Below are 21,223 nucleotides of genomic sequence, written 5' to 3'. Positions count from 1 at the left end.
TCTCGTGTTGGTTAGGAAAGCACGTAATCATTCTCATAGTAGACTAGTGTCTCAGCTTTGCTCTCTATAAATCACCCACGGAGTTTTATTCTGATCTTTGGATTTCTTTTTTTCTTTCTTTTTTTTTTTTTTTGGTAGCCACATATATATGCTTGAGCCTATCCTGAACCCATGAACATTTGACTCTCAGAGGGTGAAGTCGGTATCTCCATATTTGATGTGGATACTCCTCCAGGTTTGAAAATCATTATAGATAGATAGACCTTAAAGGGCAATGTGGAAGCAGTGACCAACCTGAACAGGCATACGTGCTTCTTGAGGCTGGGTTCCTCCACAGTATTCTTAGATGGTTTGGTATTGACCAGTGTTCCCGAGTAAGATCTATCTACATGATTCTAATTACTAACCAGTGTTAATCCACTGAGGTAAATTTTGACTTCAGAATGTTCCTCTTACTGTTTGTTAGTAGAAAATCATTTCAGTTGTTACTAGGTTAGGGTAAATCAAAAATAATTAGATGAGTGCCTTTTTTCTTTCTTTTCTTTCTTTCTTTCTATCTTTTTTATTTTTTATTTTTTTATTTTTTTTATTTACTTAGGATAGTCACAGAGAGATAGAGAGAGGCAGAGACACAGGCAGAGGGAGAAGCAGGCTCCATGCACTGGGAGCCCGATGTGGGATTCGATCCCGGGTCTCCAGGATCGCGCCCTGGGCCAAAGGCAGGCGCCAAACCGCTGCGCCACCCAGGGATCCCTTTTCTTTTTTCTTTTTTTTTTTTTTTTACCCTCTATCTTTTTTAAAATAAAGATCTACTTGAAGTGTGAATTGATTTGGGAAGTCAGATAATGCAGAATGGTAGCATCATCTTCAATGTTTTTTACTAGCAAAATTGAGAGAAACAGTTCTTAAAAATGGCTGTTGATGTGTAAGGCATGGTGAATGTAGATAAAGATTGAAAATACTCCAATTTCTAATTGACAGAAGAAGAGCTGGCAACTCCTCCGCTAGATGGCATCATTCTTCCAGGAGTCACGAGGCAGAGCATTCTGGACCTGGCACACAAGTGGGTGGGTGCCCCTGACATGAATAACTTTATAAGCATGAAACAAAAAGTAATCGAAATAAGCCCAGCCTAGTGTTGAAATAATCTTCTGTGGTTCCATCCAGTGTTTTCTAATCTTTAAATCTTCACACAAGTGGAAATAACTCTTCCAGGAGGACTGTCTTGGCAAGACTGTTAAGTAAGTATTGTTTGTAGGAAGGGCAGAAAGAAAAGAGTTTGGCAGGTTACCCTAGTGAAGAAGTATTCAGTACTAATCTTAAGCTCTATCCCAGGTGTCTCCTATGAACTCACCTGGGTTATACTTCGTGTGCTTCCATTTAGCCAGTCCTGAACTTTTCCAGTCTACGAGTGTTGTTTCCAGTTGGCAGTGATTTGTAGTTCTTCCCTTCCTCTATTTATTCCAGTGTAACCACGCTAGTCAGAGAAATTAAAGAATTTTACTGGCATATAAATGTTTACTAACATAACATTATTAGTTTGGCTGCCTTTTTTTTCCCCTCCTTCCTGCCCCCTGTCCTCCCCGATTCACATACATGCTTATTTCAAAGTCAAAACACTCAAGCAAATGTAGCTGTTTTCAGTAGAGTTTCTGATCCATGTGACACGGGCAAGCATGTGAAACCATTTGGTATTGAAATGACATTTATAACATACTCAAGATGAATGTTGGATGAGTTGGTTATCTGGCAAAGATTCTTGGATGGAACTTTTGACCTATGTGTTAAAATGGTCTCCAAGGGACATGAAAAGACTTTGAGCACAGTGTGGTCAAACAGTATTAATAGGACAAATGTTTAGAAATGCACATATTATCTAGGAGAGTACTAGCATAGTTTCTCTGGAAAAGGCTTTGGAAATAAAGGAAATGTGCTATAAATAATTCTACAAAACCCTGAAGTAGACAAGACCCAACTGCCACATGCTGGCTGGCACATTGGGCATGACATTTACAAACTGTTGGTATAATTTCAAACAGCTTGCCCTGTCCTAAATATGTTTGCAGTTGGAAAGATGTATTTTCGAAGCTCAGTAATTTTTGTTTTATTAAAGAAAAAAATCAACCAAGTACAGAAGGTTTGATGACAAGTTGCAAGTGGAAATGGTTTCCCACACTAATGATTTGCTAGCTTGAAAAATAGGTTATTATGGAGGAAGTTTTTCCTTGACTCCTTAGCTGTAATTTATTTTAAAAGCTATTTTAAAACAGTGAGACATAAATGCCAAGAGGCATGTGGGGGGTTACCATTACTTGCCAGACAGGGGAAATTGTCCAAAGATAAGTAAGGGTGAGCAGAGTAAAAACAATTCTGTTTATTTACAAGAGATTTTTTTTTTCTTTACCAGAACACAGAGCTCATCTTGTTTTCAGTTAACTTGGCTGATTTTCTGGAATTTATTTATTTATTTATTTACCTTTGAACAACATAATTGCAATTGCAGACTGAGATAAATTGAAACTTGCAAAAAGCCATATTTCTATTGCAGGCATATTTTCCTACACTTCCAAATCATACAGCATGATGCCTTCTTTTTCTAATGTTTTAAATCTTGCCAAGGACTGTGATTTTCATTTTTATCTATTGTGGATCTGTAAGTTAAAAACAATACTCTTATTTAAAAAAACAACAAAGAATGGATAGATTTTTTTTTAATAAGATGAGACAAACTTTGAACTTTAACCACTAACATAAAAGAATGAGAATAAAACAGATTGAAGAATGAGTATTAAACAGATCGTTTAAGCAGATAGCTTAAAAACATATTCTTTTTTTTCATTTCCTCTCTTTGAGCATGCTCAAATGGTTCAGAAGTCAATGAGGTTATACTAATAATTCTTTGATGAAATTTGACCAAATGAGATACTAAAGAGAAGGAAGAGGATTTCTGCTATCAAGTCAGCCGAATCAGTGAATTTAGTAAGAAAAGAAATACACAGTGTAATTCCTCAAAGTCCAAATATACTTTCTATGTTTTAAAATAATGAAATATTTCAGACAGTGAAATTCAGTCGATGGTTTCACTCCATGAAAGACCAGTTGAGAGACAAGGAAATTTGGAGCCAGTCAGATGAGACCTGAGTTTGAGTTCAGTGTCTGCCATTTAAGTAGCTGTGTGGATTTAGGGACGTTACTTAGCCTCCCTTTGAACCTTAATTTCCTCCATCTGTAAAATGAGCATGATAATACCCACCTTAAAAGTGAGAGAACTTGGCATGCCATGGAGCTGAATAAATGATAGCTAATTTATAATTATTATTATTTATTTTATTATACAGTTCGAGACACTGTTAATATAGGGCACGCATTAAGTAGCACTTGAGGTGCCTTATCTTATGAGACTTCAGGCATGGCAACAGATAAAAGGCCAAAAAAGCTGGCAGTGTATGAAAAGGTAGCATGTATTTTATAGTGATAGTCTTATATTCTCTAATCATCTCACTTAGAGATGCCATGACCTTGAGTAGGTAGCTTAACACCGCAGTGTGTTTACCCATATGGTGGTGGTGGTCTCTTTAGCTTTCCCTTAGAGGATGGTTCTCACATTATTTGAGTTCAGTCAGAATGTAAAGTAGGAAGCTAAGTACCTCAGGGTTTTTTTTTATGCCCTTTCCTTGAAAATATTCATATTTTTATTTTTTATATTGCCAACAGGGTGAATTTAAGGTGTCCGAGAGGTATCTCACTATGGATGACTTGACAACAGCCCTGGAGGGGAACCGGGTGAGGGAGATGTTTGGCTCCGGTACAGCCTGTGTTGTTTGCCCAGTTTCTGATATACTGTACAAGGGTGAGGTAAGACTCTTTGTTTCTTCACCGTCTGTCATTTCCAAGCATTTGCCTATAATTTAATTCTTTAAATGTGTAAATGAAATGCTAGTTGGACCCAAGATGAAAGGGATTTTTTTTTTTTAATAACTTGGCAGTTTGTCACAACGAACCTGTATTACCAAATTACTTACCCTCATCTTTTCAGTGATTTTTTGTAAGCTTCAGTCTTGGGCGGGGAGTCAGCTTTGTCCTTGGACAAGTATCACCTCTGCCTTATCTCAGTTTAGGGATTGGAAATGTGCTACTACGCTTCCACTCTCATTTCTTTCTACTAGCTTACTAAGAAGGTCCTACAGGTGGTTAGATTTCCATTTCCGGTTTCCAAAAGTACTCCCAAACTACTGGAGCAGCATTGGTAAACAGCAATGGGAAATTCATTTGAATAATCAACTCCTACATTTATTGTTATTATTGTTGCTGCCGTTATTACTATTTAGACCATTTTATGAAAAGTTTTCATTTGGCAAAGTTAACACTTACTAAAATCCTCCAAAAGGGATTTAGTCATTTGGTGGAAGATATTATCTCCTCCAGTAAATTAGTCTGATTATATATGTGCTGTATTTCCATTCTGGAGGGGGGGTGGGTTGGGAGTTTTTACTTTGTTCCCCCTTTATGACAGAGCTCTGATATTTAACATCATCGTCTAACTTTATAGCCTAGAGGCACATGGGTATTATTCTTACAATGTGAATTGGCTTAAATTAATCATGTCAAATACAAATTTGGTTTTAAAATTTAACATAATTATTTATCTTCAGTGATTTTCCTTTTATGATTTTAATGGTGACTGCTTCATTGCTTGAGATTTTCAAACTTGTAAGCAATGGCTTTTGACATGATTCCATCTAAAGATGGATTGTTTTAAGGGAGAAGGATTATTCCATTATGTATCAATATGTGTCCTGATTATAAAGCTACTGTTTCACATTTTATTAGGGTAGTATCTTGGTAAATGCATTATTGGTCCCCTTTTTTAATAAACTAAGTTGTCATTAAGTCAGATTTCTTTCTTAAGTCCAGTTATTTCACCTCTAGACACAGGAAGTTGATAAAGTTCAATGCATTTTTCTAATAGTTTTGTTTCATAGGGCATTCAGAGCTAAAAGGTACATCTAGTTATCCTGTTATCCTTTTATTTAAGATTTCATTTATTCATGAGAGACAGAGAGAGGCAGAGATACAGGCAGAGGGAGAAGCAGGCTCCCCAAGGTGAGCCTGATACAGGACTCGATCCCAGGACCTCAGGATCACGACCTGAGCCAAAGGCATATGCTCAACCACTAAGCCACCCAGGTGCCCCTTATCCTGTTATCCTGAAGAGTATAAGAAGAAAAGTGATAGCATGGGCTGTATTTACTGAAATCAGACTGTCAAAAGCCTGCAAGCCAGTGAGGCAGGAATGGGCATGACTCAAATGTAAATAATGGGCATGAAATCTCGTAGCCCCCGATGTAACCATGCTATCCAGCCTTGTGGAGGCCGTGGCCCCTAGAGGTTTGACTTTGAACAGGCATGGGTTTAGTAGCCCCTTTTGTGAAGGCATAGACTTGCTTTAATTTATGTTCCTGTAATGACTTGCTTTAATTTGTGGCAAAATGTTTCTGAGTTCCCATTTCCTGCCAGAAGGGTTAGGTAAGGAGGCCAATCATTCCCCCTATAGATTCTCAGAATCTGGAAGAGTTAGGATTCTTTACATTTTTGCCACTATTTTAGGCACCCCTAACTTCTCTTTGGTTCCTCAACTCAGCCTGAAGACTGGCATATATGCCAGTTGGGCCCTAAAATAAGTTGGCAGGCAAGAAACAACCTATCGTTGGCTCGTTCATTTTTATTTGAATTCAGAATAGAAAAGAGTCTTTGGCATAAGGAGCCAGCATACATGATCAGGTTATCATAGTGCCACTCCTTATCTCAGTGGAATTGCCTTGACAGAGTAGAATTGCTGAGTGTCTTACTGTTACTGTATACATGGATATCCTCAAATTATGCTGCATGTGGTTTTCTTTTGTAGACTATACACATTCCAACTATGGAGAATGGTCCTAAGCTTGCAGGTCGGATCTTGGACAAATTGACTGATATTCAGGTAAGGGCTTCTTTCTTTGAAAATGTTATCTTATTTCACTCAGAGCTCAAAGCCAAATCATATTTCAGTGGAGAGAAGAAAGTAAGTAGTAAACTCTGCCATTTTAACAAATTAAAATTTAACAAGTTTAACAAATTAATTTGTAGAATAAAGCACAGAAGAAAACTTACCTGTGGTTCCAACACTGAAACATAATCATTGCTAATTTTTGATGTCTCAACTTTCATTATTTTGTGTATAGATACTTCTGGATTGTTTTTCTAATGAAATAGGGTCATACATGATTTTGTTACCTGCTTTTTTTTTTTTTAACCTAGTAAATCATTTGCTTTTTCATATCATTGCTAGTCATTGAACATACCAAAGGGAAGCTGAGTTTCATACTGAAATGTGAAATAAAGTTTGATAGTTTGGGTGATAGCTGACAGTGCCAGGTCATTAAGCAAAAAAAGTTGGTCAGCAAAGCAGCAGGCCCCTCCAGAGTGACTGAAGTCCAAGGATGGTGGTAAAAATGGAATTTCTGGAAGATTTGCTCAGCAACATTTATGCAAAATTAATGATATTAAAAGGTAAGAATGATTGTGGTTTTTGAATCAATCAATCTTCAGTAAAGGCTTTCTGTGAAGGAATCTTCCATTAACAAAATAAAGGAGTTTCTTAATATTAGAAGACATAATTTACTATTTTTTACTTCTGTACACTGAAACAATTTGGAAGAAATTAAATAAAAATTTAATTTGATTAAATGAAAAATATTTGGATGTTTTAATTTTTTATAACTGAGTAAATCTGATGAAAGTAATAAATTATAAGTGTTTTGCTCAAATAAAAAAACATACATAGAATAAAAATATATAACTGGCTAGATAATGAAAGCCTTTCTCCAAAACAGAGGTTGAAAGATTTTTAAGAGGGGAGGTAGTTGGCGTTATGGTGATAAGAAAAAAAATCACTTTGGAAAATTTTCCTGAACAAGTTGTACAGAGAGACTATTTTCATTCTATTGAAGTTAATACAGGAAACAAGAGATTTCAGAGTTACCTCTCAGAGATTATATGAAATAGGAAAATTTACACTTAATTTGATTTGGTTGTAAAGGATTAAAGAAAAGAGAAAGAAGTCAACTAGGCTTCAGGGGACATCAAGCTGTATTAAATTTGAATTGGAAGAAAGATCTAAGAAGAGGTATTTGATAGACATAATCATGAAGCTTTTTGCTAAGGCAGGCAAAAGCAGAAATAAATGTGTGTCATCCCCATTGAGATGGTGACGAAATATTTACAAAACCCTGAAATATAAGTAAAAGATATATTTTTGGGGCAAAATGACAAGCCATTACAGAGATTGTCAGAGCATTTTGAAAGTAAGATTAGGACTGAAGTGAACGTTTTTGATTAATTCATTCAATAAATATATGTATTAAGCACAAATAGTATGCAGGAGGCTGTTCCAGGTGCTGGTGATGTAATTGTGACAAAAGGAAAAAAAAAATTAGAGAAGTCAAAGCCATAGAAAGACAAATATTCAACTTCAATGTGAGACCACATGAATATGTTTAAAAATAAAAGATATATATGAAGCAAAGAATGAGAAGAAATATTTTCTTCTTATTTGTGTATATTCCCTATAGGGCCTGCCTATGGCTAACAAGAAACTAATAATTACTCTTTTTACCCTAAGTAGTAGAGTAATAATGGTAGTAACACTGAAAATTAATGATATGTTCAGAGCTCCCCAGGAAGAAAGTAACAAAGGGATAGAGTCACAAGGTACATGAAGTAATACAATGATTCTGAATTAAACCACAAGCCAAAAGGATCAACTGGCCTCCAAATTGTTAAGTAGCACAGGACCATCTGTTCAGAATCTAAGACCACATCCTTCGTTTTCAATTATTTTACACATGGATCCTAAAGTTTCAAAATTAGTCCCTTACAAGATGGCAAATTGGTGCTGTCGATGAAGCTACGAGTGTGTTTCTTTCCATGAAAAATAAGTGATGATTGAGGAAAAAAAGCATAGAATTACATCATGTTTTACATTTGACCTCTTTGACGTTATATGGAAACATGGATATTTCCTACAAAGTTCTCTGGTAAATTGAAGAAGAAAGTGACAACAACCAAAAAACCCTCAAGATTCTTGCCACAGTGACCTAGGGGGGAAATTCCTTCTTAACCACAGATTTGCTTTTCATTTAGCTTGTATATTTCCTTATATGAGTAAGAACCTCTGAGGTTAAGTATTCACTCCATTTGGCTAATTTTCCATATAATTCCATGGGTTTTAGATTGCCCTACAAATACCTCTTAGGAAGGGGGCATTTCAAATGAAGTTTCTTTTTCTTTCTTTCTTTTTTTTTTTTTTTTAAGCAACAAATAAAAACACTTTTGTGTTACTTAACCAAACTTAAACTTGGAGAACATTAGCCATATTGCCAATGTTTCTTTTCTCTCCCATTCCTCTTTGCTAATCTGATTACTCACCATCGTATTCACCTATGTGCCTGCCATTTAGGGTCTTCTTCTTTCTCCATTAAGCTCTGCTCTCTGCTGCTTCTTCCTGCCTTTCTGTACCTTCCACAGTTTGCCCACTTGAGAAGTTACTGGTTGTCCTCCAAGGCACATCTCCTTGTAGAACCTTAAAAATCTCTTTTAAACAATGTCCCTTTCCCCCCAGTACAAACACATATTCATCCATTCAAATGCTAGTTCTTCCTCCAGGTTGCACAGCACCTGGAATGATCACATGTGGCCTTTATGTTTAACAAGTCACACATTTGTCTTTGTTCCAGGGTTATTTGAATGTAAGATTGTTTTATTCCTTTCTGGTAACCCCAATATTCAGTGCAAGGAGGGCCTGGGACTGCGTACATACTCAGTCATGCTTCTTGCATAAATGAATTAAAAGATTGAATAGTGAATGATATACCCGCCAAATACTGAAAAATAGAAACGTGTTGCACATGTTATATTAACACGTAGGAGAGGTGGGAGGGGGAGATCTTGAGTAACATAAAATTACTTTTCAGGAAAACTTTCAGAGGACCTGGTTTTATTCTAAAGGGAAATACACATGCCAAGACTACAGTCAGGATCAGATAAAAGCTAGAATCCAGGTCTTAAATATCAGGACAGTATGTTTGTGGAGAACTAGCAGTGCTGCTATTGAGGTTGTAGAAAGTGGAAAGTAATGATTGTAAAACTTGAGAGGTGGAAGTCTTAAGTAGTTTAGGAAAAGGAAAGCCCAGTGAGATAGGAGTGAGATCTATATTGACTGCAGGCCACCAGATGGAATTTCTTTTAAAAATCTGTTCTCCCCACTAGTGGCTACAGCTTTGCGAGAATAAATGACCATTAGTGGTTATTGCATTTTTCTTGTTTTCAGTGGAACAGCTTGATGGTTTTTAGTTACATAAGTTAAAGAGCCCCACCACTTTTCCCCGCTGATGCCCTGAATTATCCTTCTCTTTGTGCGCACACTAAATGAACACTTCCAGATTGCCTTGATGACTCAGTCTCTTGACCAGCTTCCCAGCCCCTCCTTCTCCATGTTACAGGATTATAGAGCTTTGCAGGCCATTGAATAGGATTTAGAACAAGAATAGCAAATTGTTACCTGGTGGGCAGCCCTGATTATGTTTTTGTTGGCATCACAGAGAGTAAGTGCATGACACATCGATTGTCCTTTTATGTTGCTAAGAACTTTCTGCTGGATGTAAAAGGCATATTTTAGCAAAGGCCATGTAAGAGTTTTGCCATTTGTATGATGAATGTGAAGTAACGAAACTTGTCATTAGTCATGTTTTAGTGTAGTGTTCTTCCTGGAATTCATGAAAAATGAAATTTCTGCACATCACACTGTTAGTCTTCCACATGGCCCAGAGTACCACCCCATAGGTTCAATCTGATTTGCTGTGTTGCTTCAACTTCATCTTTGATTCCAATGAACAAAGTCAAGTCAATGGGATAATGATAGTCTCGCCCATGCAGACATTCTTTCCCCCCCCTTCTCTGGACACCTACTCCCGAGGAAAGAAGATAATTTCTCTCTCTGCTGAAATCTGTCATCTCCACTTTTGAATTATTCTGCCTTGAAAAATTAAATCGAATTATCTATCATCCAAATGAAAAGTTTGATTGCTAACTGTCTAGGTCTAGATATTATGAATTACCCATATTATTCACATCTCTTAGATGTATCTCAGAAAGCTATATTTTACATAAAAGCATAAATTACAGAATGAGAGGAATAAATCTTAATATATAATATGTGGGTTCTTAGATTGATATGGCCTGTGACTTGTCATTATAACCAAAATTGATATTTGACCATTTATAAAACTAAAACAGCTAATTGAAAGCAAATTTACTTTAACTGATGAGATTCAAGATGAAATTATGGTGGTCATTAATCACAATAATGTAGATCTGCTAAAATATCAATATGATGACACACAGTTGTTATTAATTGCATAAGTGTCTAATGTATTAACGGGAATCCAAGTAAGAGAAATAAAACACATATTTTGACCTTAGCTTAAGTCATGTTGGCATCATACGTAAATCAAGTAGCATTTGGGGATCACGAATCAACAGTTAATAGTGGGAAGCCACCCTCTTCAGGCAACTCTTTCTGATATGGATTCAGCAAGTCACTTACAGTCACTGTGCTTCCTTCATTCTTTTTCTGTAAACCAGAAGGTTGTTAAATAGACCTGTTCTTGGCTTCCAGTATTTTTTACCAATTTGATTCTGTTTTCCGAGGTCTTTAAAGGTCTTTTCAGAGGAATGCAGAACATGGATGGTGTAACATAGGAGAAATAACATCAAATAGGCAGGAGCCCTGGGCTTGTGATTAAGAGTTATCTAGAGCCTTAATGTCCTCATATGTAAAATGAGAAGGTTGGCTTAAAAACATCATTGCTTTTCATGCTTGATTTTTAAAAAAGGTTTTATTTTTTTTTTATTTGAGAGAGAGCAAGAGAGGGGAGCATGAGCAGGGGAGGAGCAGAGGGAGAGGGACAAGCAGACTCCCCCACTGAGCATGGAGCCTGACACAGGGTATGATTCTACGACCCTGAACTCATGACCTAAGCCAAAATCAAGAGTTGGATGCTCAGTCAACTGGATTCTGAGCCACCTGGGCACCCTCACACTTGATTTTTAAGCAGCAGAATTTTCTACAAAATGAATCTTTCCTTGGAGTCCCAATACACAAAACCAATCAAAGTGGAATTGTTCTGAAGTAAAAATGCAGAGCCTCATCCCCTGCATTTCATTTATTTATTTTGAATGCTTTAAGTTATCTCTACAACCAGCATGGGGCTTAAACTTACAACCCTGAGATCAAGAGTCATATGCTCTACTGACTGAGCCAGATGCCCCAGATCTTCTACATTTTAGATGATCATTAAAGTTCTTTCCAATTCAGAAATTCTAATGTTTTGTGTGAATTTCAACTTGAAGTTATATTAGGACTAAAAAGCCAGTCCATGTGAAAAGGGAACATCATCTGAGTGATTTAGGCAAGCACACGGTGACAGACTTAATGGCATGCTACTCTGGGTGGTAGGGAAGATGTGATCCAAGCCTATCTCCACACACATGACTATGTGAACATGTGGAGGGAAGTCCAGATGGTAGTCAAGAACATGTAATTTGGTGAGAGAGATCTTTGGCTAGAGTCTGAGCTCTACCATTTACTAATTGTCTGAGTAAGTGTTTTAATCTCCCTAATACAGTTTTCTCATCCATAAAATGAGATTGATAACGGCACCTACTATCTGAGGTTACTGCAAAGATAAATTTAGTCATAAGTCTGTAAAGCTCTTGGCACCATGGCATTAGCAGGTAGTACTTTGTTAAAGAGTGAGAGCTCACTTCACACAGATGTGTGCTGAATGAATGAATGAATGAATGAATGAACAAATGAATCAAAACTAGCTTTTTACTTCTGACATCTGGAATATCTTTATTTCATTTAATTCAGTTTTAAATACGAAAATTCAGATATGTGAAAGCGAATTACTTGCTGATGCAAATAATCAAATTCTGATTATGATGTAGTTCCATAACTTTTGAAGGAATAAGAAAAATTGTGATGCTAACATAACACAACGCTAATTTAGAGAACAGAGTTGCTGTTCAGAGCCTCATGGCTTGTCAGTTTAATTTTTTTCCATAAACCCAACACACTCTCAAGAAGGGGGCTTTTAGAGCAGTGACTCTCAAACTTAGTGTCAGAATCACCTGGAAATGCCTCCTGAAGCATGGTTGCCAGGACTATCCCCAGAGTTTTCTGATTCAGTGAAGTCTGAGCTAGGGCTTGAGAATTTGCATTTCAAACAAGTTGCCTGGTAATGCTGATGCTCCTGGTCCAGGGGATAAACTTTAAACATCACTTCTGTAGAGTACAGATGACAATAACTAAATATAACTTACTTTATTTGGAAAGCAGAAGCTAAATACAGAATAGTAATAAAAAGACATTACTTAGGGATCCCTGGGTGGCGCAGCAGTTTAGCTCCTGCCTTTGGCCCAGGGCGCGATCCTGGAGACCCAGGATCGAGTCCCACATCAGGCTCCCGGTGCATGGAGCCTGCTTCTCCCTCTGCCTGTGTCTCTGCCTCTTTCTCTCTCTCTGTGACTATCATAAATAAAAAAAAAATAAAAATAAATTTAAAAAAAATTAAAAAAAAAGACATTACTTAGAGACTATACCAGCTATAAATTTGAACACAATTATAAAATGTGTGATTCTTTCCAGGTATTTGATTGTTTCTCTCTAAATTTTTAATGTGAATATGCTTTTAATGTTCAAAACAGGAACATATCTTTTGTATAATATTAGTTGTGTTACCAAGTTTCTAAGTGATTTCTGCACTGTCAGCTTTTACACTTAAACATGTTTTCTTGCTTTTGTTGTAGTATGGAAGAGAAGAGAGCGACTGGACAATCATAGTGTCCTGAATGGAAAATACGGGATATCATCTGTGTGCGATTGAGACACTTGCAGCTGAATTACGATAGATTTATTTAGCTCTCTATTTTTAGTTGTGTGTGATGTAGTTTGTATTATCAGTGTTTCCAGGGTGATTTTTTTCCTCCTGCCAGAGAAAATGAATTGCAATCAAGTGGTATTTTGTAAACCTAGTAGTAGAAACTTACTTTACCTTCTCTTGGAAAGATGATCATGTAAGCCATACAGCATAGAATATTCCTCAATAATCATAGTGCCTCCCTCAATACTTTACTCAGATACAAAAATGTTTGTTCCTTAGCGTAAGTTATGTTCTGCTCCTCAACCAAATGAGTTTCTTTGTGTTTGAAAACTGATCTCAGTAAATTTAGTAGGTGACATTTCCTGTTATGTATCTTCATCTTCAGAAAATGGTTGGTTTTGTTTTGGATTTTTATAATCAAGACTTTGAAAAGCTGATTTTCCTCCCATCACATTTGTTTTGCAACCCACACCCTAACTCCCACCCCCTACCCCTGCCATGTCCATCTTAAGGTAAATCTCTCTCTTCTTCCTGATGTCACAGTCTGTGATGGGCTCTCCTTGTACATCAGCAAGACCTGTGCATGTTTCTACCATTGTCCTTTCTGCATTGTATTGTAATTGGCTATTTGTCAGTCTCCAATACAAGACTGAGGATCTCGTGCCTTAGAGATCTTTGTATCCCCCTACCTTGCACATAATAGATACTTATTAAATAATGAATTGGACATTTAGCTTCTATAGAAGTGTACCACCTTTGTTTCTATATTATGAAACTTCTTAATTAGAATTTGTGGTTGATTCTGATATTGTGTACATTTACCTCATATTGTCTTTATTTTCCAGGGACTGTTAAGTCATTAGAGATACTCGAAGTCATAGCTTGTTGGAGGGATTATTTTGTTTTTGAAGACTGTCTTGGAATTGAAATAACAGCTCTAGAGAGGTCATGATATCATACCAACCAAATGGAAATGACATTTGTTAAGTATTAAATACAAAATAAATCCTCCTATCTAGCTTTTTTGGTAGAAAGCAAAGAGGTATTTCTTTGCTTGTGAGGTGTTCATTTCTGTTGAATGGAGATTGGATGATCACATTGTTAGGGTACAGGGAGAGCAATTCTAGATGTTATTTTCCTCATTTAGGAGCTGTGAGTTAAAATTGAATCCTGGTTTATCTAGGGTAAAGTCAGATCTTGCTAGAAAACATTTACCCTTGGAAGGTCAACATTCAGACATTATATTTTGGTTTCCCTCAGTTCTAGTAACTTTCATCTTGCTGATCATATTTCATTCTCTTTTCAGAGCAAGGAGAGAAAAAAAAAACACTCTAAAAGTTTGATGTGTTAGAAAAATTTCCTTAAGGCATTTAGCAGCACATAGCAAATGGGGCTTTGATTCTTTTCCAAGACTTTTGGCCATAGGGTCCTTTTAGGTAGGAATGGTAAGATGGAAATTAGGGAAGTACAAGATGAAAGGGAATTGTAAAAATATCTTTTAGGGGGCTTTTAATTGGTGATCTGAAGTCTTGGAAGAGTATTCTTTTCAAGCCTCAGGTGCTTTAACTGTCCTCTACATATGTTCACCTAGTAGTATTCTAAGGATATGCATTTGCCCTGGCTAAATCCTGTGACCTCGTTTTTAATATAGTGGCCTAGAAAAGACTTAAAGGTAATTCTAACTTGTCAAGTAGCACTTAATAACTAGACTCACATTTCTATGAGAAACGGAAATCATTTGTTTGCCATAAATACATTTTATACTTTGCATCTCTAAATTTAGTATGGCAACACATGTCCGTTGTAAAAGTTAGAGAACAATATGTCTTGACATTATGTCTCTATGATTTCTTTCATCAAACCTTAAGAGCATTTTAAGCCCTTTCTACCAGATGGAGTGAAAACTAAGGATATACATTTTAAAAAACTGGAGGTCTCCTAAAACAGAGAACACAATCTGCCATTCTCTTTTAAGTAATAAGACAGAAAATTGACCTTGACACTAACTTGTTAAATAGATTTAAAAGGAACATCTGCACATCTTTTTTCCTTGTGCACTATTTGTTTAATTGCAGTGGATTAATACAGCAAGAGTGACACATTATAACTAGGCAATTATCCATTCTTCAAGACTTAGTTATCCTAACACTAATTGATCATTTATGGCGCAAGATAGTCTAGCATTAGGAACATGTGAGGCTAATCTGCTCAAAAAGATCAACAAATTAATATTGTTGCTGATATTTGCATAATTGGCTGCAATTATTTAATGTTTAATTGGGTTGATCAAATGAGATTCAACAATTCACATGTGCATGAATATAAACAGAACTGGTGGCACTTAGAATGATAATGATTAACTTATTTTGCATGTTCCCTTCCTCCCACTTTTTTTCAGTTTTTACATTTCAGACCAAGTTTGTCAGCTTTTTTCTAAACACATGGGCAGAAACCAGGATTTTAAAATGAAGTGTTCAGATATAAACAAAACTTGGGTGTTTCCTAAAGATATTTGCTATTAGAAGTTGTCTTTGTTACAGTCATTTATTAAGGATTTGCATCATGATACTCCCAAAGAAGCCTCAAGTGCAGGAGTGTGCACCCTGCTGTCTAGGACTTGGCATCTGGCAGGATGAATGCACTAATACTTGTTTTCACCTTTGCTTTCAAAAGTACAAAAGAGAAGTAAAAGGGAAAGAGAAATAAAACTTGTAAGGGAATCACGTTTTTTTCTACTTTTTCCTACCCTCTATTCTTTTCTCAAAATATTAAAATCAGTAAATAAAAAGGTCACAGATGGTAGCAGCAAGAAAGCCCAGCATAGCACCACCTATGTGACATGCAGTGTCCACGCTCCTGAAGTTAAGGGAGGCCTACGTTAGACCCCACAGGTTAAAACTCTTCATTGTATTGGTTTTATTGCTCGATGTAATTGTACCTAAACAAGGGATCTTGCTTTCCTCCCGTCAGCACTCTTGAACACTGGAGTCAATGAGCCTATCTTGATCAAAAGAGTTGTAGGAGGCTTTTCATTAGGAAGGTAGCATCAGCTCCACTTTAGGGAGTTTGTGTTAACAGCATCAGCTGCCAGAATAAAATTCCCACTCAGGGCTCAGTCACTGGATTCTTTCTCCTTAAAAGGTTCCTTTTTAAAAGTATATTTTCAGTTTACCGGTATGATTGGGAAAATGTATTTTAAGCAGAAAATGACAACACTTGTTCACTTTATATTTTCTAAAATATTTAGGGCAATCAGTATTCATGAGATGGACCAAAGCAAAGGGCTTAGAGGTTAGAGAGACATTGTAAGGATCCCCTATTTAATGTTCTGATGCTAAATGTGATCCAAGAATTTTGTCATGTGGATTTCTTCTCATGTGAATATGCAGAAACTTATGTTATAAATAGTAATGCTCACAAATGATTTTAGTGGACACTTCATAACACCTGTCACTTTGCCTTACCAAAACAATTAGGGTTTGCTCACATCTTTTCCAGATATCTTCCCCAAAAGGAGACACAGAGTAGCAGCTTTTCAGTAAGCAGTAGCTATGACAAAGATCATAGAGATTATAGTTCATTTGGTCAATTAATTTGATGAATATTGAGTACCCACAAATTTATATCTAATGTAACTAGCAGTAGGGATTAGGAAGTTAGTTTTAGAAAAGACATACTGATGGAGTTTTTACCCTACTAAAATTTTTGGGTAAAACTATTCAATGCAGTTAGCTAGTAAGGAGATGACAGGCTGAACACATCTCTTATCAAGAAATCACAATGAGCATTTTCATCTCATTTTTTAAAGGAAATTTGTCCCCTCTTCTATTCCTTCCTTCTGGGGCAAAACTACTCCGTGAGGGTTAGTATTTAGAGGTTATTCAGCTGATATGTGGTGTGAATTCCCTCCATTCTTTTCTCAAAATATTACCATAAAAAAAAAGGTCACAGATGGTAGCAGCAAGAAAGCCCAGCATAGCACCACCTACGTGACATGCAGTGTCTGAGCTCCTGAAGTTAAGGGAAGCCTGCATTAGACACCACAGGTTAAAATTCTTCATCTTATCAGTTTTATTGCTCGATGTAATTGTACCTAAACAAGGGATCTTGCTTTCCTCACATCAGCACTCTTGGTTTATCACTTATTGCCAACCTACCTAGTATATTTATTAACTGCATTCTTTGGAGCAGTGTTAACTTGTCATGGTTCATCTAATGAAAGATCCACATTAGATTACAGCATCTTTGCTGCTGATCTTAATCTCAAAGTCAGATATTGAAATAAAATGTTCCTAGGATGCATTTTTTCTGGAAAATATCTATCATGAATCAAAGCGTTGGGAGTGTTTGCTTGAAAGTGATGGATCCACCTACTCAAACTTACAGGTGGAAGACTAATAAATCAATGATTTTTCATGGTTTGAGGTTTTGCAAGGCCATTTAAAGCACTGCAAAGACATTAAGGAGGGCACATGATGTAATGACCACTGGGTACTATATAAGACTGGTGAATCACTGACCTCCACCTCTGAAACTAATACATTATGTGAAACTAATACATTATGTGTTAATTAACTGAATTTAAATTTAAAAGTATTGCAAAGAGAGTCCTATTCACCATTGCCAAAACATACTTCAAAAATTCAAAGGTAGGACAAGGTGATTTTTCTCTTCAGCATACACAGTGTATGAAAAGACTTCTCATATTAATTTGGGGGACATAATTTTTAAAAAGTTAACAAGATATAATAGCATTTGTGGATTAATAATTCCCTGGGGTCAGATATAAGTAAACATATTTGCTTTAGTGAATGATAAAAGCATGAAATTCAGTATTAGAAAATGAAGCTGTTTTTAAAATCTTCTGGACACAATTACTGAAGTCAAGCAAGTGACTTCTGTCTGGAGCTGTATTTTTCATGCCACTGTAGACCCTGTTAATAAGGCCTGAATCTTGGGTTGTATGATGTTCAACTTACTCCACTGCTGGGATGATAAGAGCTGACAATAGGCTGTGGTATGAGAATGAATTGAAATGTAGTTTCATTGACAGATTTCGCTGCACATCCACTTCACAGTGGCTGGGTTCCTTGTTACCCATTATTCTTATGGGGGGAAGAAACTTTTAATTAGAGATGTCAGAAAAAAACAAGGTAGGGGAAGGAATAGAACAAATCAGACTTGGTTCTGTGTTGCCCAGAGGAGCCTTTTCCTTATTTTGTCAGGTCGTGGCATCTTCAGCTTCCACACAGGTACCAAATACAAACAGTGCCAATTAGGAAGGGGCTAAGTGTAGTGGCCAGTTAATCAGATATTAAGATTATGCGTTGATCTTGAGATAATAATCTGATGGTCTTGTTATGTGGAAACCACTACAAATCTAGGTAAGACTTCTGTAATTGTGTAGTCTGTAAGATCTATTGTGTCATCAACCATTCAAGATTTGTGAAGCTTCTTAAGGCTGAAAAAATAAGTGACAAGGAGTAGATTGTGACTTTTGCCCTGCCCCCACCCCCACCGCAACTCGCCTTAGAAATACAATTGACCACTGTCTCCTTTTCTTTGGTGAAGGTCAACTGACTTGGAAATTCATTGAATGTGGACAGTTAGTTTTTAACTAAAATCATGCTGCAGTTTCCCCAAGTTGATTTCACAGTGGTTATTAAAGTCTTTCTCAGGGCTAACAAAGGAATGCAAATAATCTGCCTCAATTTTTACTTCATTGATAACTTTTTGAAGACTGCAAGAATTCTCTCCAGTGGATGGCTGTAAGTGGATTTTGAGGTCTTAAAAATAAGATAGCTAATCTATACATATCTATAAATTCTGCAGATGTTTCCCTGGTGACTTCTGAGAATGAATGAGGATTCTGTAGTGGACTTGAGAAGCTAATAAACAGAGCCTAACCCACTGTGATGAAGAATTTGCACTTACTTGGTCATGGTGGCTGAGAGAAAATAAGTAGTTTGAGGAAGTAGTTTTTAAATCAGAGTTTATAGATAAAAACAGGAGAATATCAGCTTAACTATGGAGTTTTAGAATGTGTTCTCTTTCACCTAAATCTATTTCAATGAAAAAGCCCAGCCCATTGATTGTCTCAAATTTTTCTAGTTGTGTAGTAATTCTTGAAATTCTCTTTAAGAAAAATCAGATCGAGAGAAAGACTTTGTAAATAAGACTTGGCTTTCAGGAAAAATTATTTAAAGGTTACGTTAAAGGATTTAAGCTTATTGAAAATGTAATGGAAATGTGGAGAAGAACGTGGGTAAAGGAAACTACCTCACTCTTTGAAGGTTTTGTAGAAGCACAATTAAACATCCTAAAATGGCTTTGTCACATATGAACCATCTGGTGTGAAAGAACTCTATAATTGTAGCATCTAAAGGACCTGGAATAATTGTATTTTGCTGGCAGTGGACACATTCTTTATTGTTTGCGGATTCCTCATCAAATCTTTATGCACTTGTTTCGGTCATCAATAAAACAACTTAAATGAATCCTGTTTGTGTAGTCTCTTGAAATCGGCATTTGTTGGATGCATGAAATAGAATGCTTCATTACCACTTTTGTGATGTTCCAAGGCTTTTGGTCATAGGATGTAAATGTACTGTATTTTTAAACCAAAATGACATTGAGAGTGGGAAAAGAATTGAACACACCAGAAAGACCTGAAACCATACACCTGTGTAGAATCTAAATCTATTTTAAGACATTGGGATAGAAATAAGTGGGCTTTTAAGAATTGTCCTTTCCTCTGAGTACGGATCTGTCTTTAGTAAAACTTAGCTTTGTCTATTTTTTTTTTTAAGATTGTATTTATTTACTAGAGAGAATGACTTGTGGGGAGGGGCAAAGGGAGAAGGAAAAGTAGACTTCCTGCATGATCTCAAGGACTCTGAGATCATGAACTGAGCCAAAGGCTTAACTGACTGAGCCACCTAGATACCTCAAATTCAGTTTTGTTTTAAATTTTGCACAGAATAAGGGGAATAGATTGCTTCTTCCTAGTAACTGTCATAGTGGATCTATATCACATATACTGCACACCCGTATGTAGCTAACTAGCTTTAGAATTAAAACACAGTATAAAGTGAAAGGCATTCCATAGAAACTCACATCAATGATGTGTCCTTTTAGTCAAACCAGACCTTGTATAAACTGCCCTCATGTGCACATATCTGAGAAGATGAAGCCGAATGCATTGAGGGTCACATATACTCATTTTCTTGTGATTTGTCCCAATGATTGCCAAGTACAGCAAAACCTAAGGTTTTTCAAGTTACTATAAACTGACTTAAAAGTGTCAAAGTGCTCAGTGACCCTCTTCTCCCAACCCTGTCAACCTGTGAAAATATTAGCCTTTATCAAGATCTTTATTGAGGAGTTATGTGCAGAGTTTGGAAGGTCCAGGTGAAGGTTATTAGTCAAGTTCTCTTACAACATCAATGATCAAATCCCACAAGAGTGACAAAGATAGACCTGTCATTCTTGAGGGTGATGACATACATTCACTGAAGCTTATATGATTTATCAGTTGAGACAGCAGTCTCCTTCAGGGGAGAAAGTGTCTCTTCTACATCAGTCTACTAGCAAGCAAAAAAAAAAAGGGCTGGGAGGAATGAGGAATTTTCCATCTTTATTTTTTTTGCTAAGCTGATTGAATTTGATCGTAAGCATATTTTTAAAACCAAGAATCTGATTCCACAACATGGCCTTCCACCATGATAACTTATCTTTAGATGAAATGTTCTTTTGTAGCCTGACTTTATTTATAATGATAATGACTTGCAGGATCACATTCTTGTAACCAAAAAACCCACAACCAAGATGTAGACGCTTCTTATGTGCATGGAGAACAATCACTGGGCTTATTCTCTAGCAATGTCTGTATGCCGCAGGGACAATGTTGACTGAAATCCATGGTCATTTTCTCCAAAGTCACTTAGTCTCCATAGTCACTGTTAATAGGATTTTTGAAAAATCTATGAGAGTAACTAATGAAAAAAATTTTAGGGTTCCAAAATTCAAGCAGAAAATATCTTAAGTGCAGTGTAGCTATTTTTAAGCTCTATTGATTAAATTGAAAAGAGGCAATTAAACTGCATTTGTTTTTTATTTTTAAAGATTTATTTATTTGAGAGAGAAAGAGAGCAAGAGAAAACTTGAGTGGGGGCAGGGGAAAGGGAGAGAATCTCAAGTAGACTCCCCACTGAGCACAGAGCCTGACAGGGTTCAATCCC

The 21,223-nt window shown here is 36.5% G+C and overlaps 1 protein-coding gene across 3 annotated transcripts in view; it reads left to right on the top strand.

Moving 5' to 3' along the window:
* BCAT1 (branched chain amino acid transaminase 1) overlaps positions 1 to 19,480 on the top strand; it is a 107,318-nt gene extending 87,838 nt beyond the window's left edge. For all 3 annotated transcript variants that reach the window (XM_055318915.1, XM_055318914.1, XM_055318916.1), the window contains exons 8-11: positions 982 to 1,067; positions 3,715 to 3,855; positions 5,906 to 5,980; positions 12,910 to 19,480. In XM_055318915.1, coding sequence (XP_055174890.1) covers positions 982 to 1,067; positions 3,715 to 3,855; positions 5,906 to 5,980; positions 12,910 to 12,951 — 344 coding nt within the window. In that variant the 3' untranslated portion in view covers positions 12,952 to 19,480. The remainder of the gene's footprint in view (positions 1 to 981; positions 1,068 to 3,714; positions 3,856 to 5,905; positions 5,981 to 12,909) is intronic.
* The last annotated feature ends 1,743 nt before the right edge of the window (positions 19,481 to 21,223 follow it).

Source organism: Nyctereutes procyonoides, unplaced genomic scaffold (genome assembly GCF_905146905.1).
Source record: "Nyctereutes procyonoides isolate TBG_1078 unplaced genomic scaffold, NYPRO_anot_genome, whole genome shotgun sequence".
Taxonomy (NCBI): domain Eukaryota; kingdom Metazoa; phylum Chordata; class Mammalia; order Carnivora; family Canidae; genus Nyctereutes; species Nyctereutes procyonoides.
This window is presented reverse-complemented; position numbering and strand designations above follow the sequence as displayed.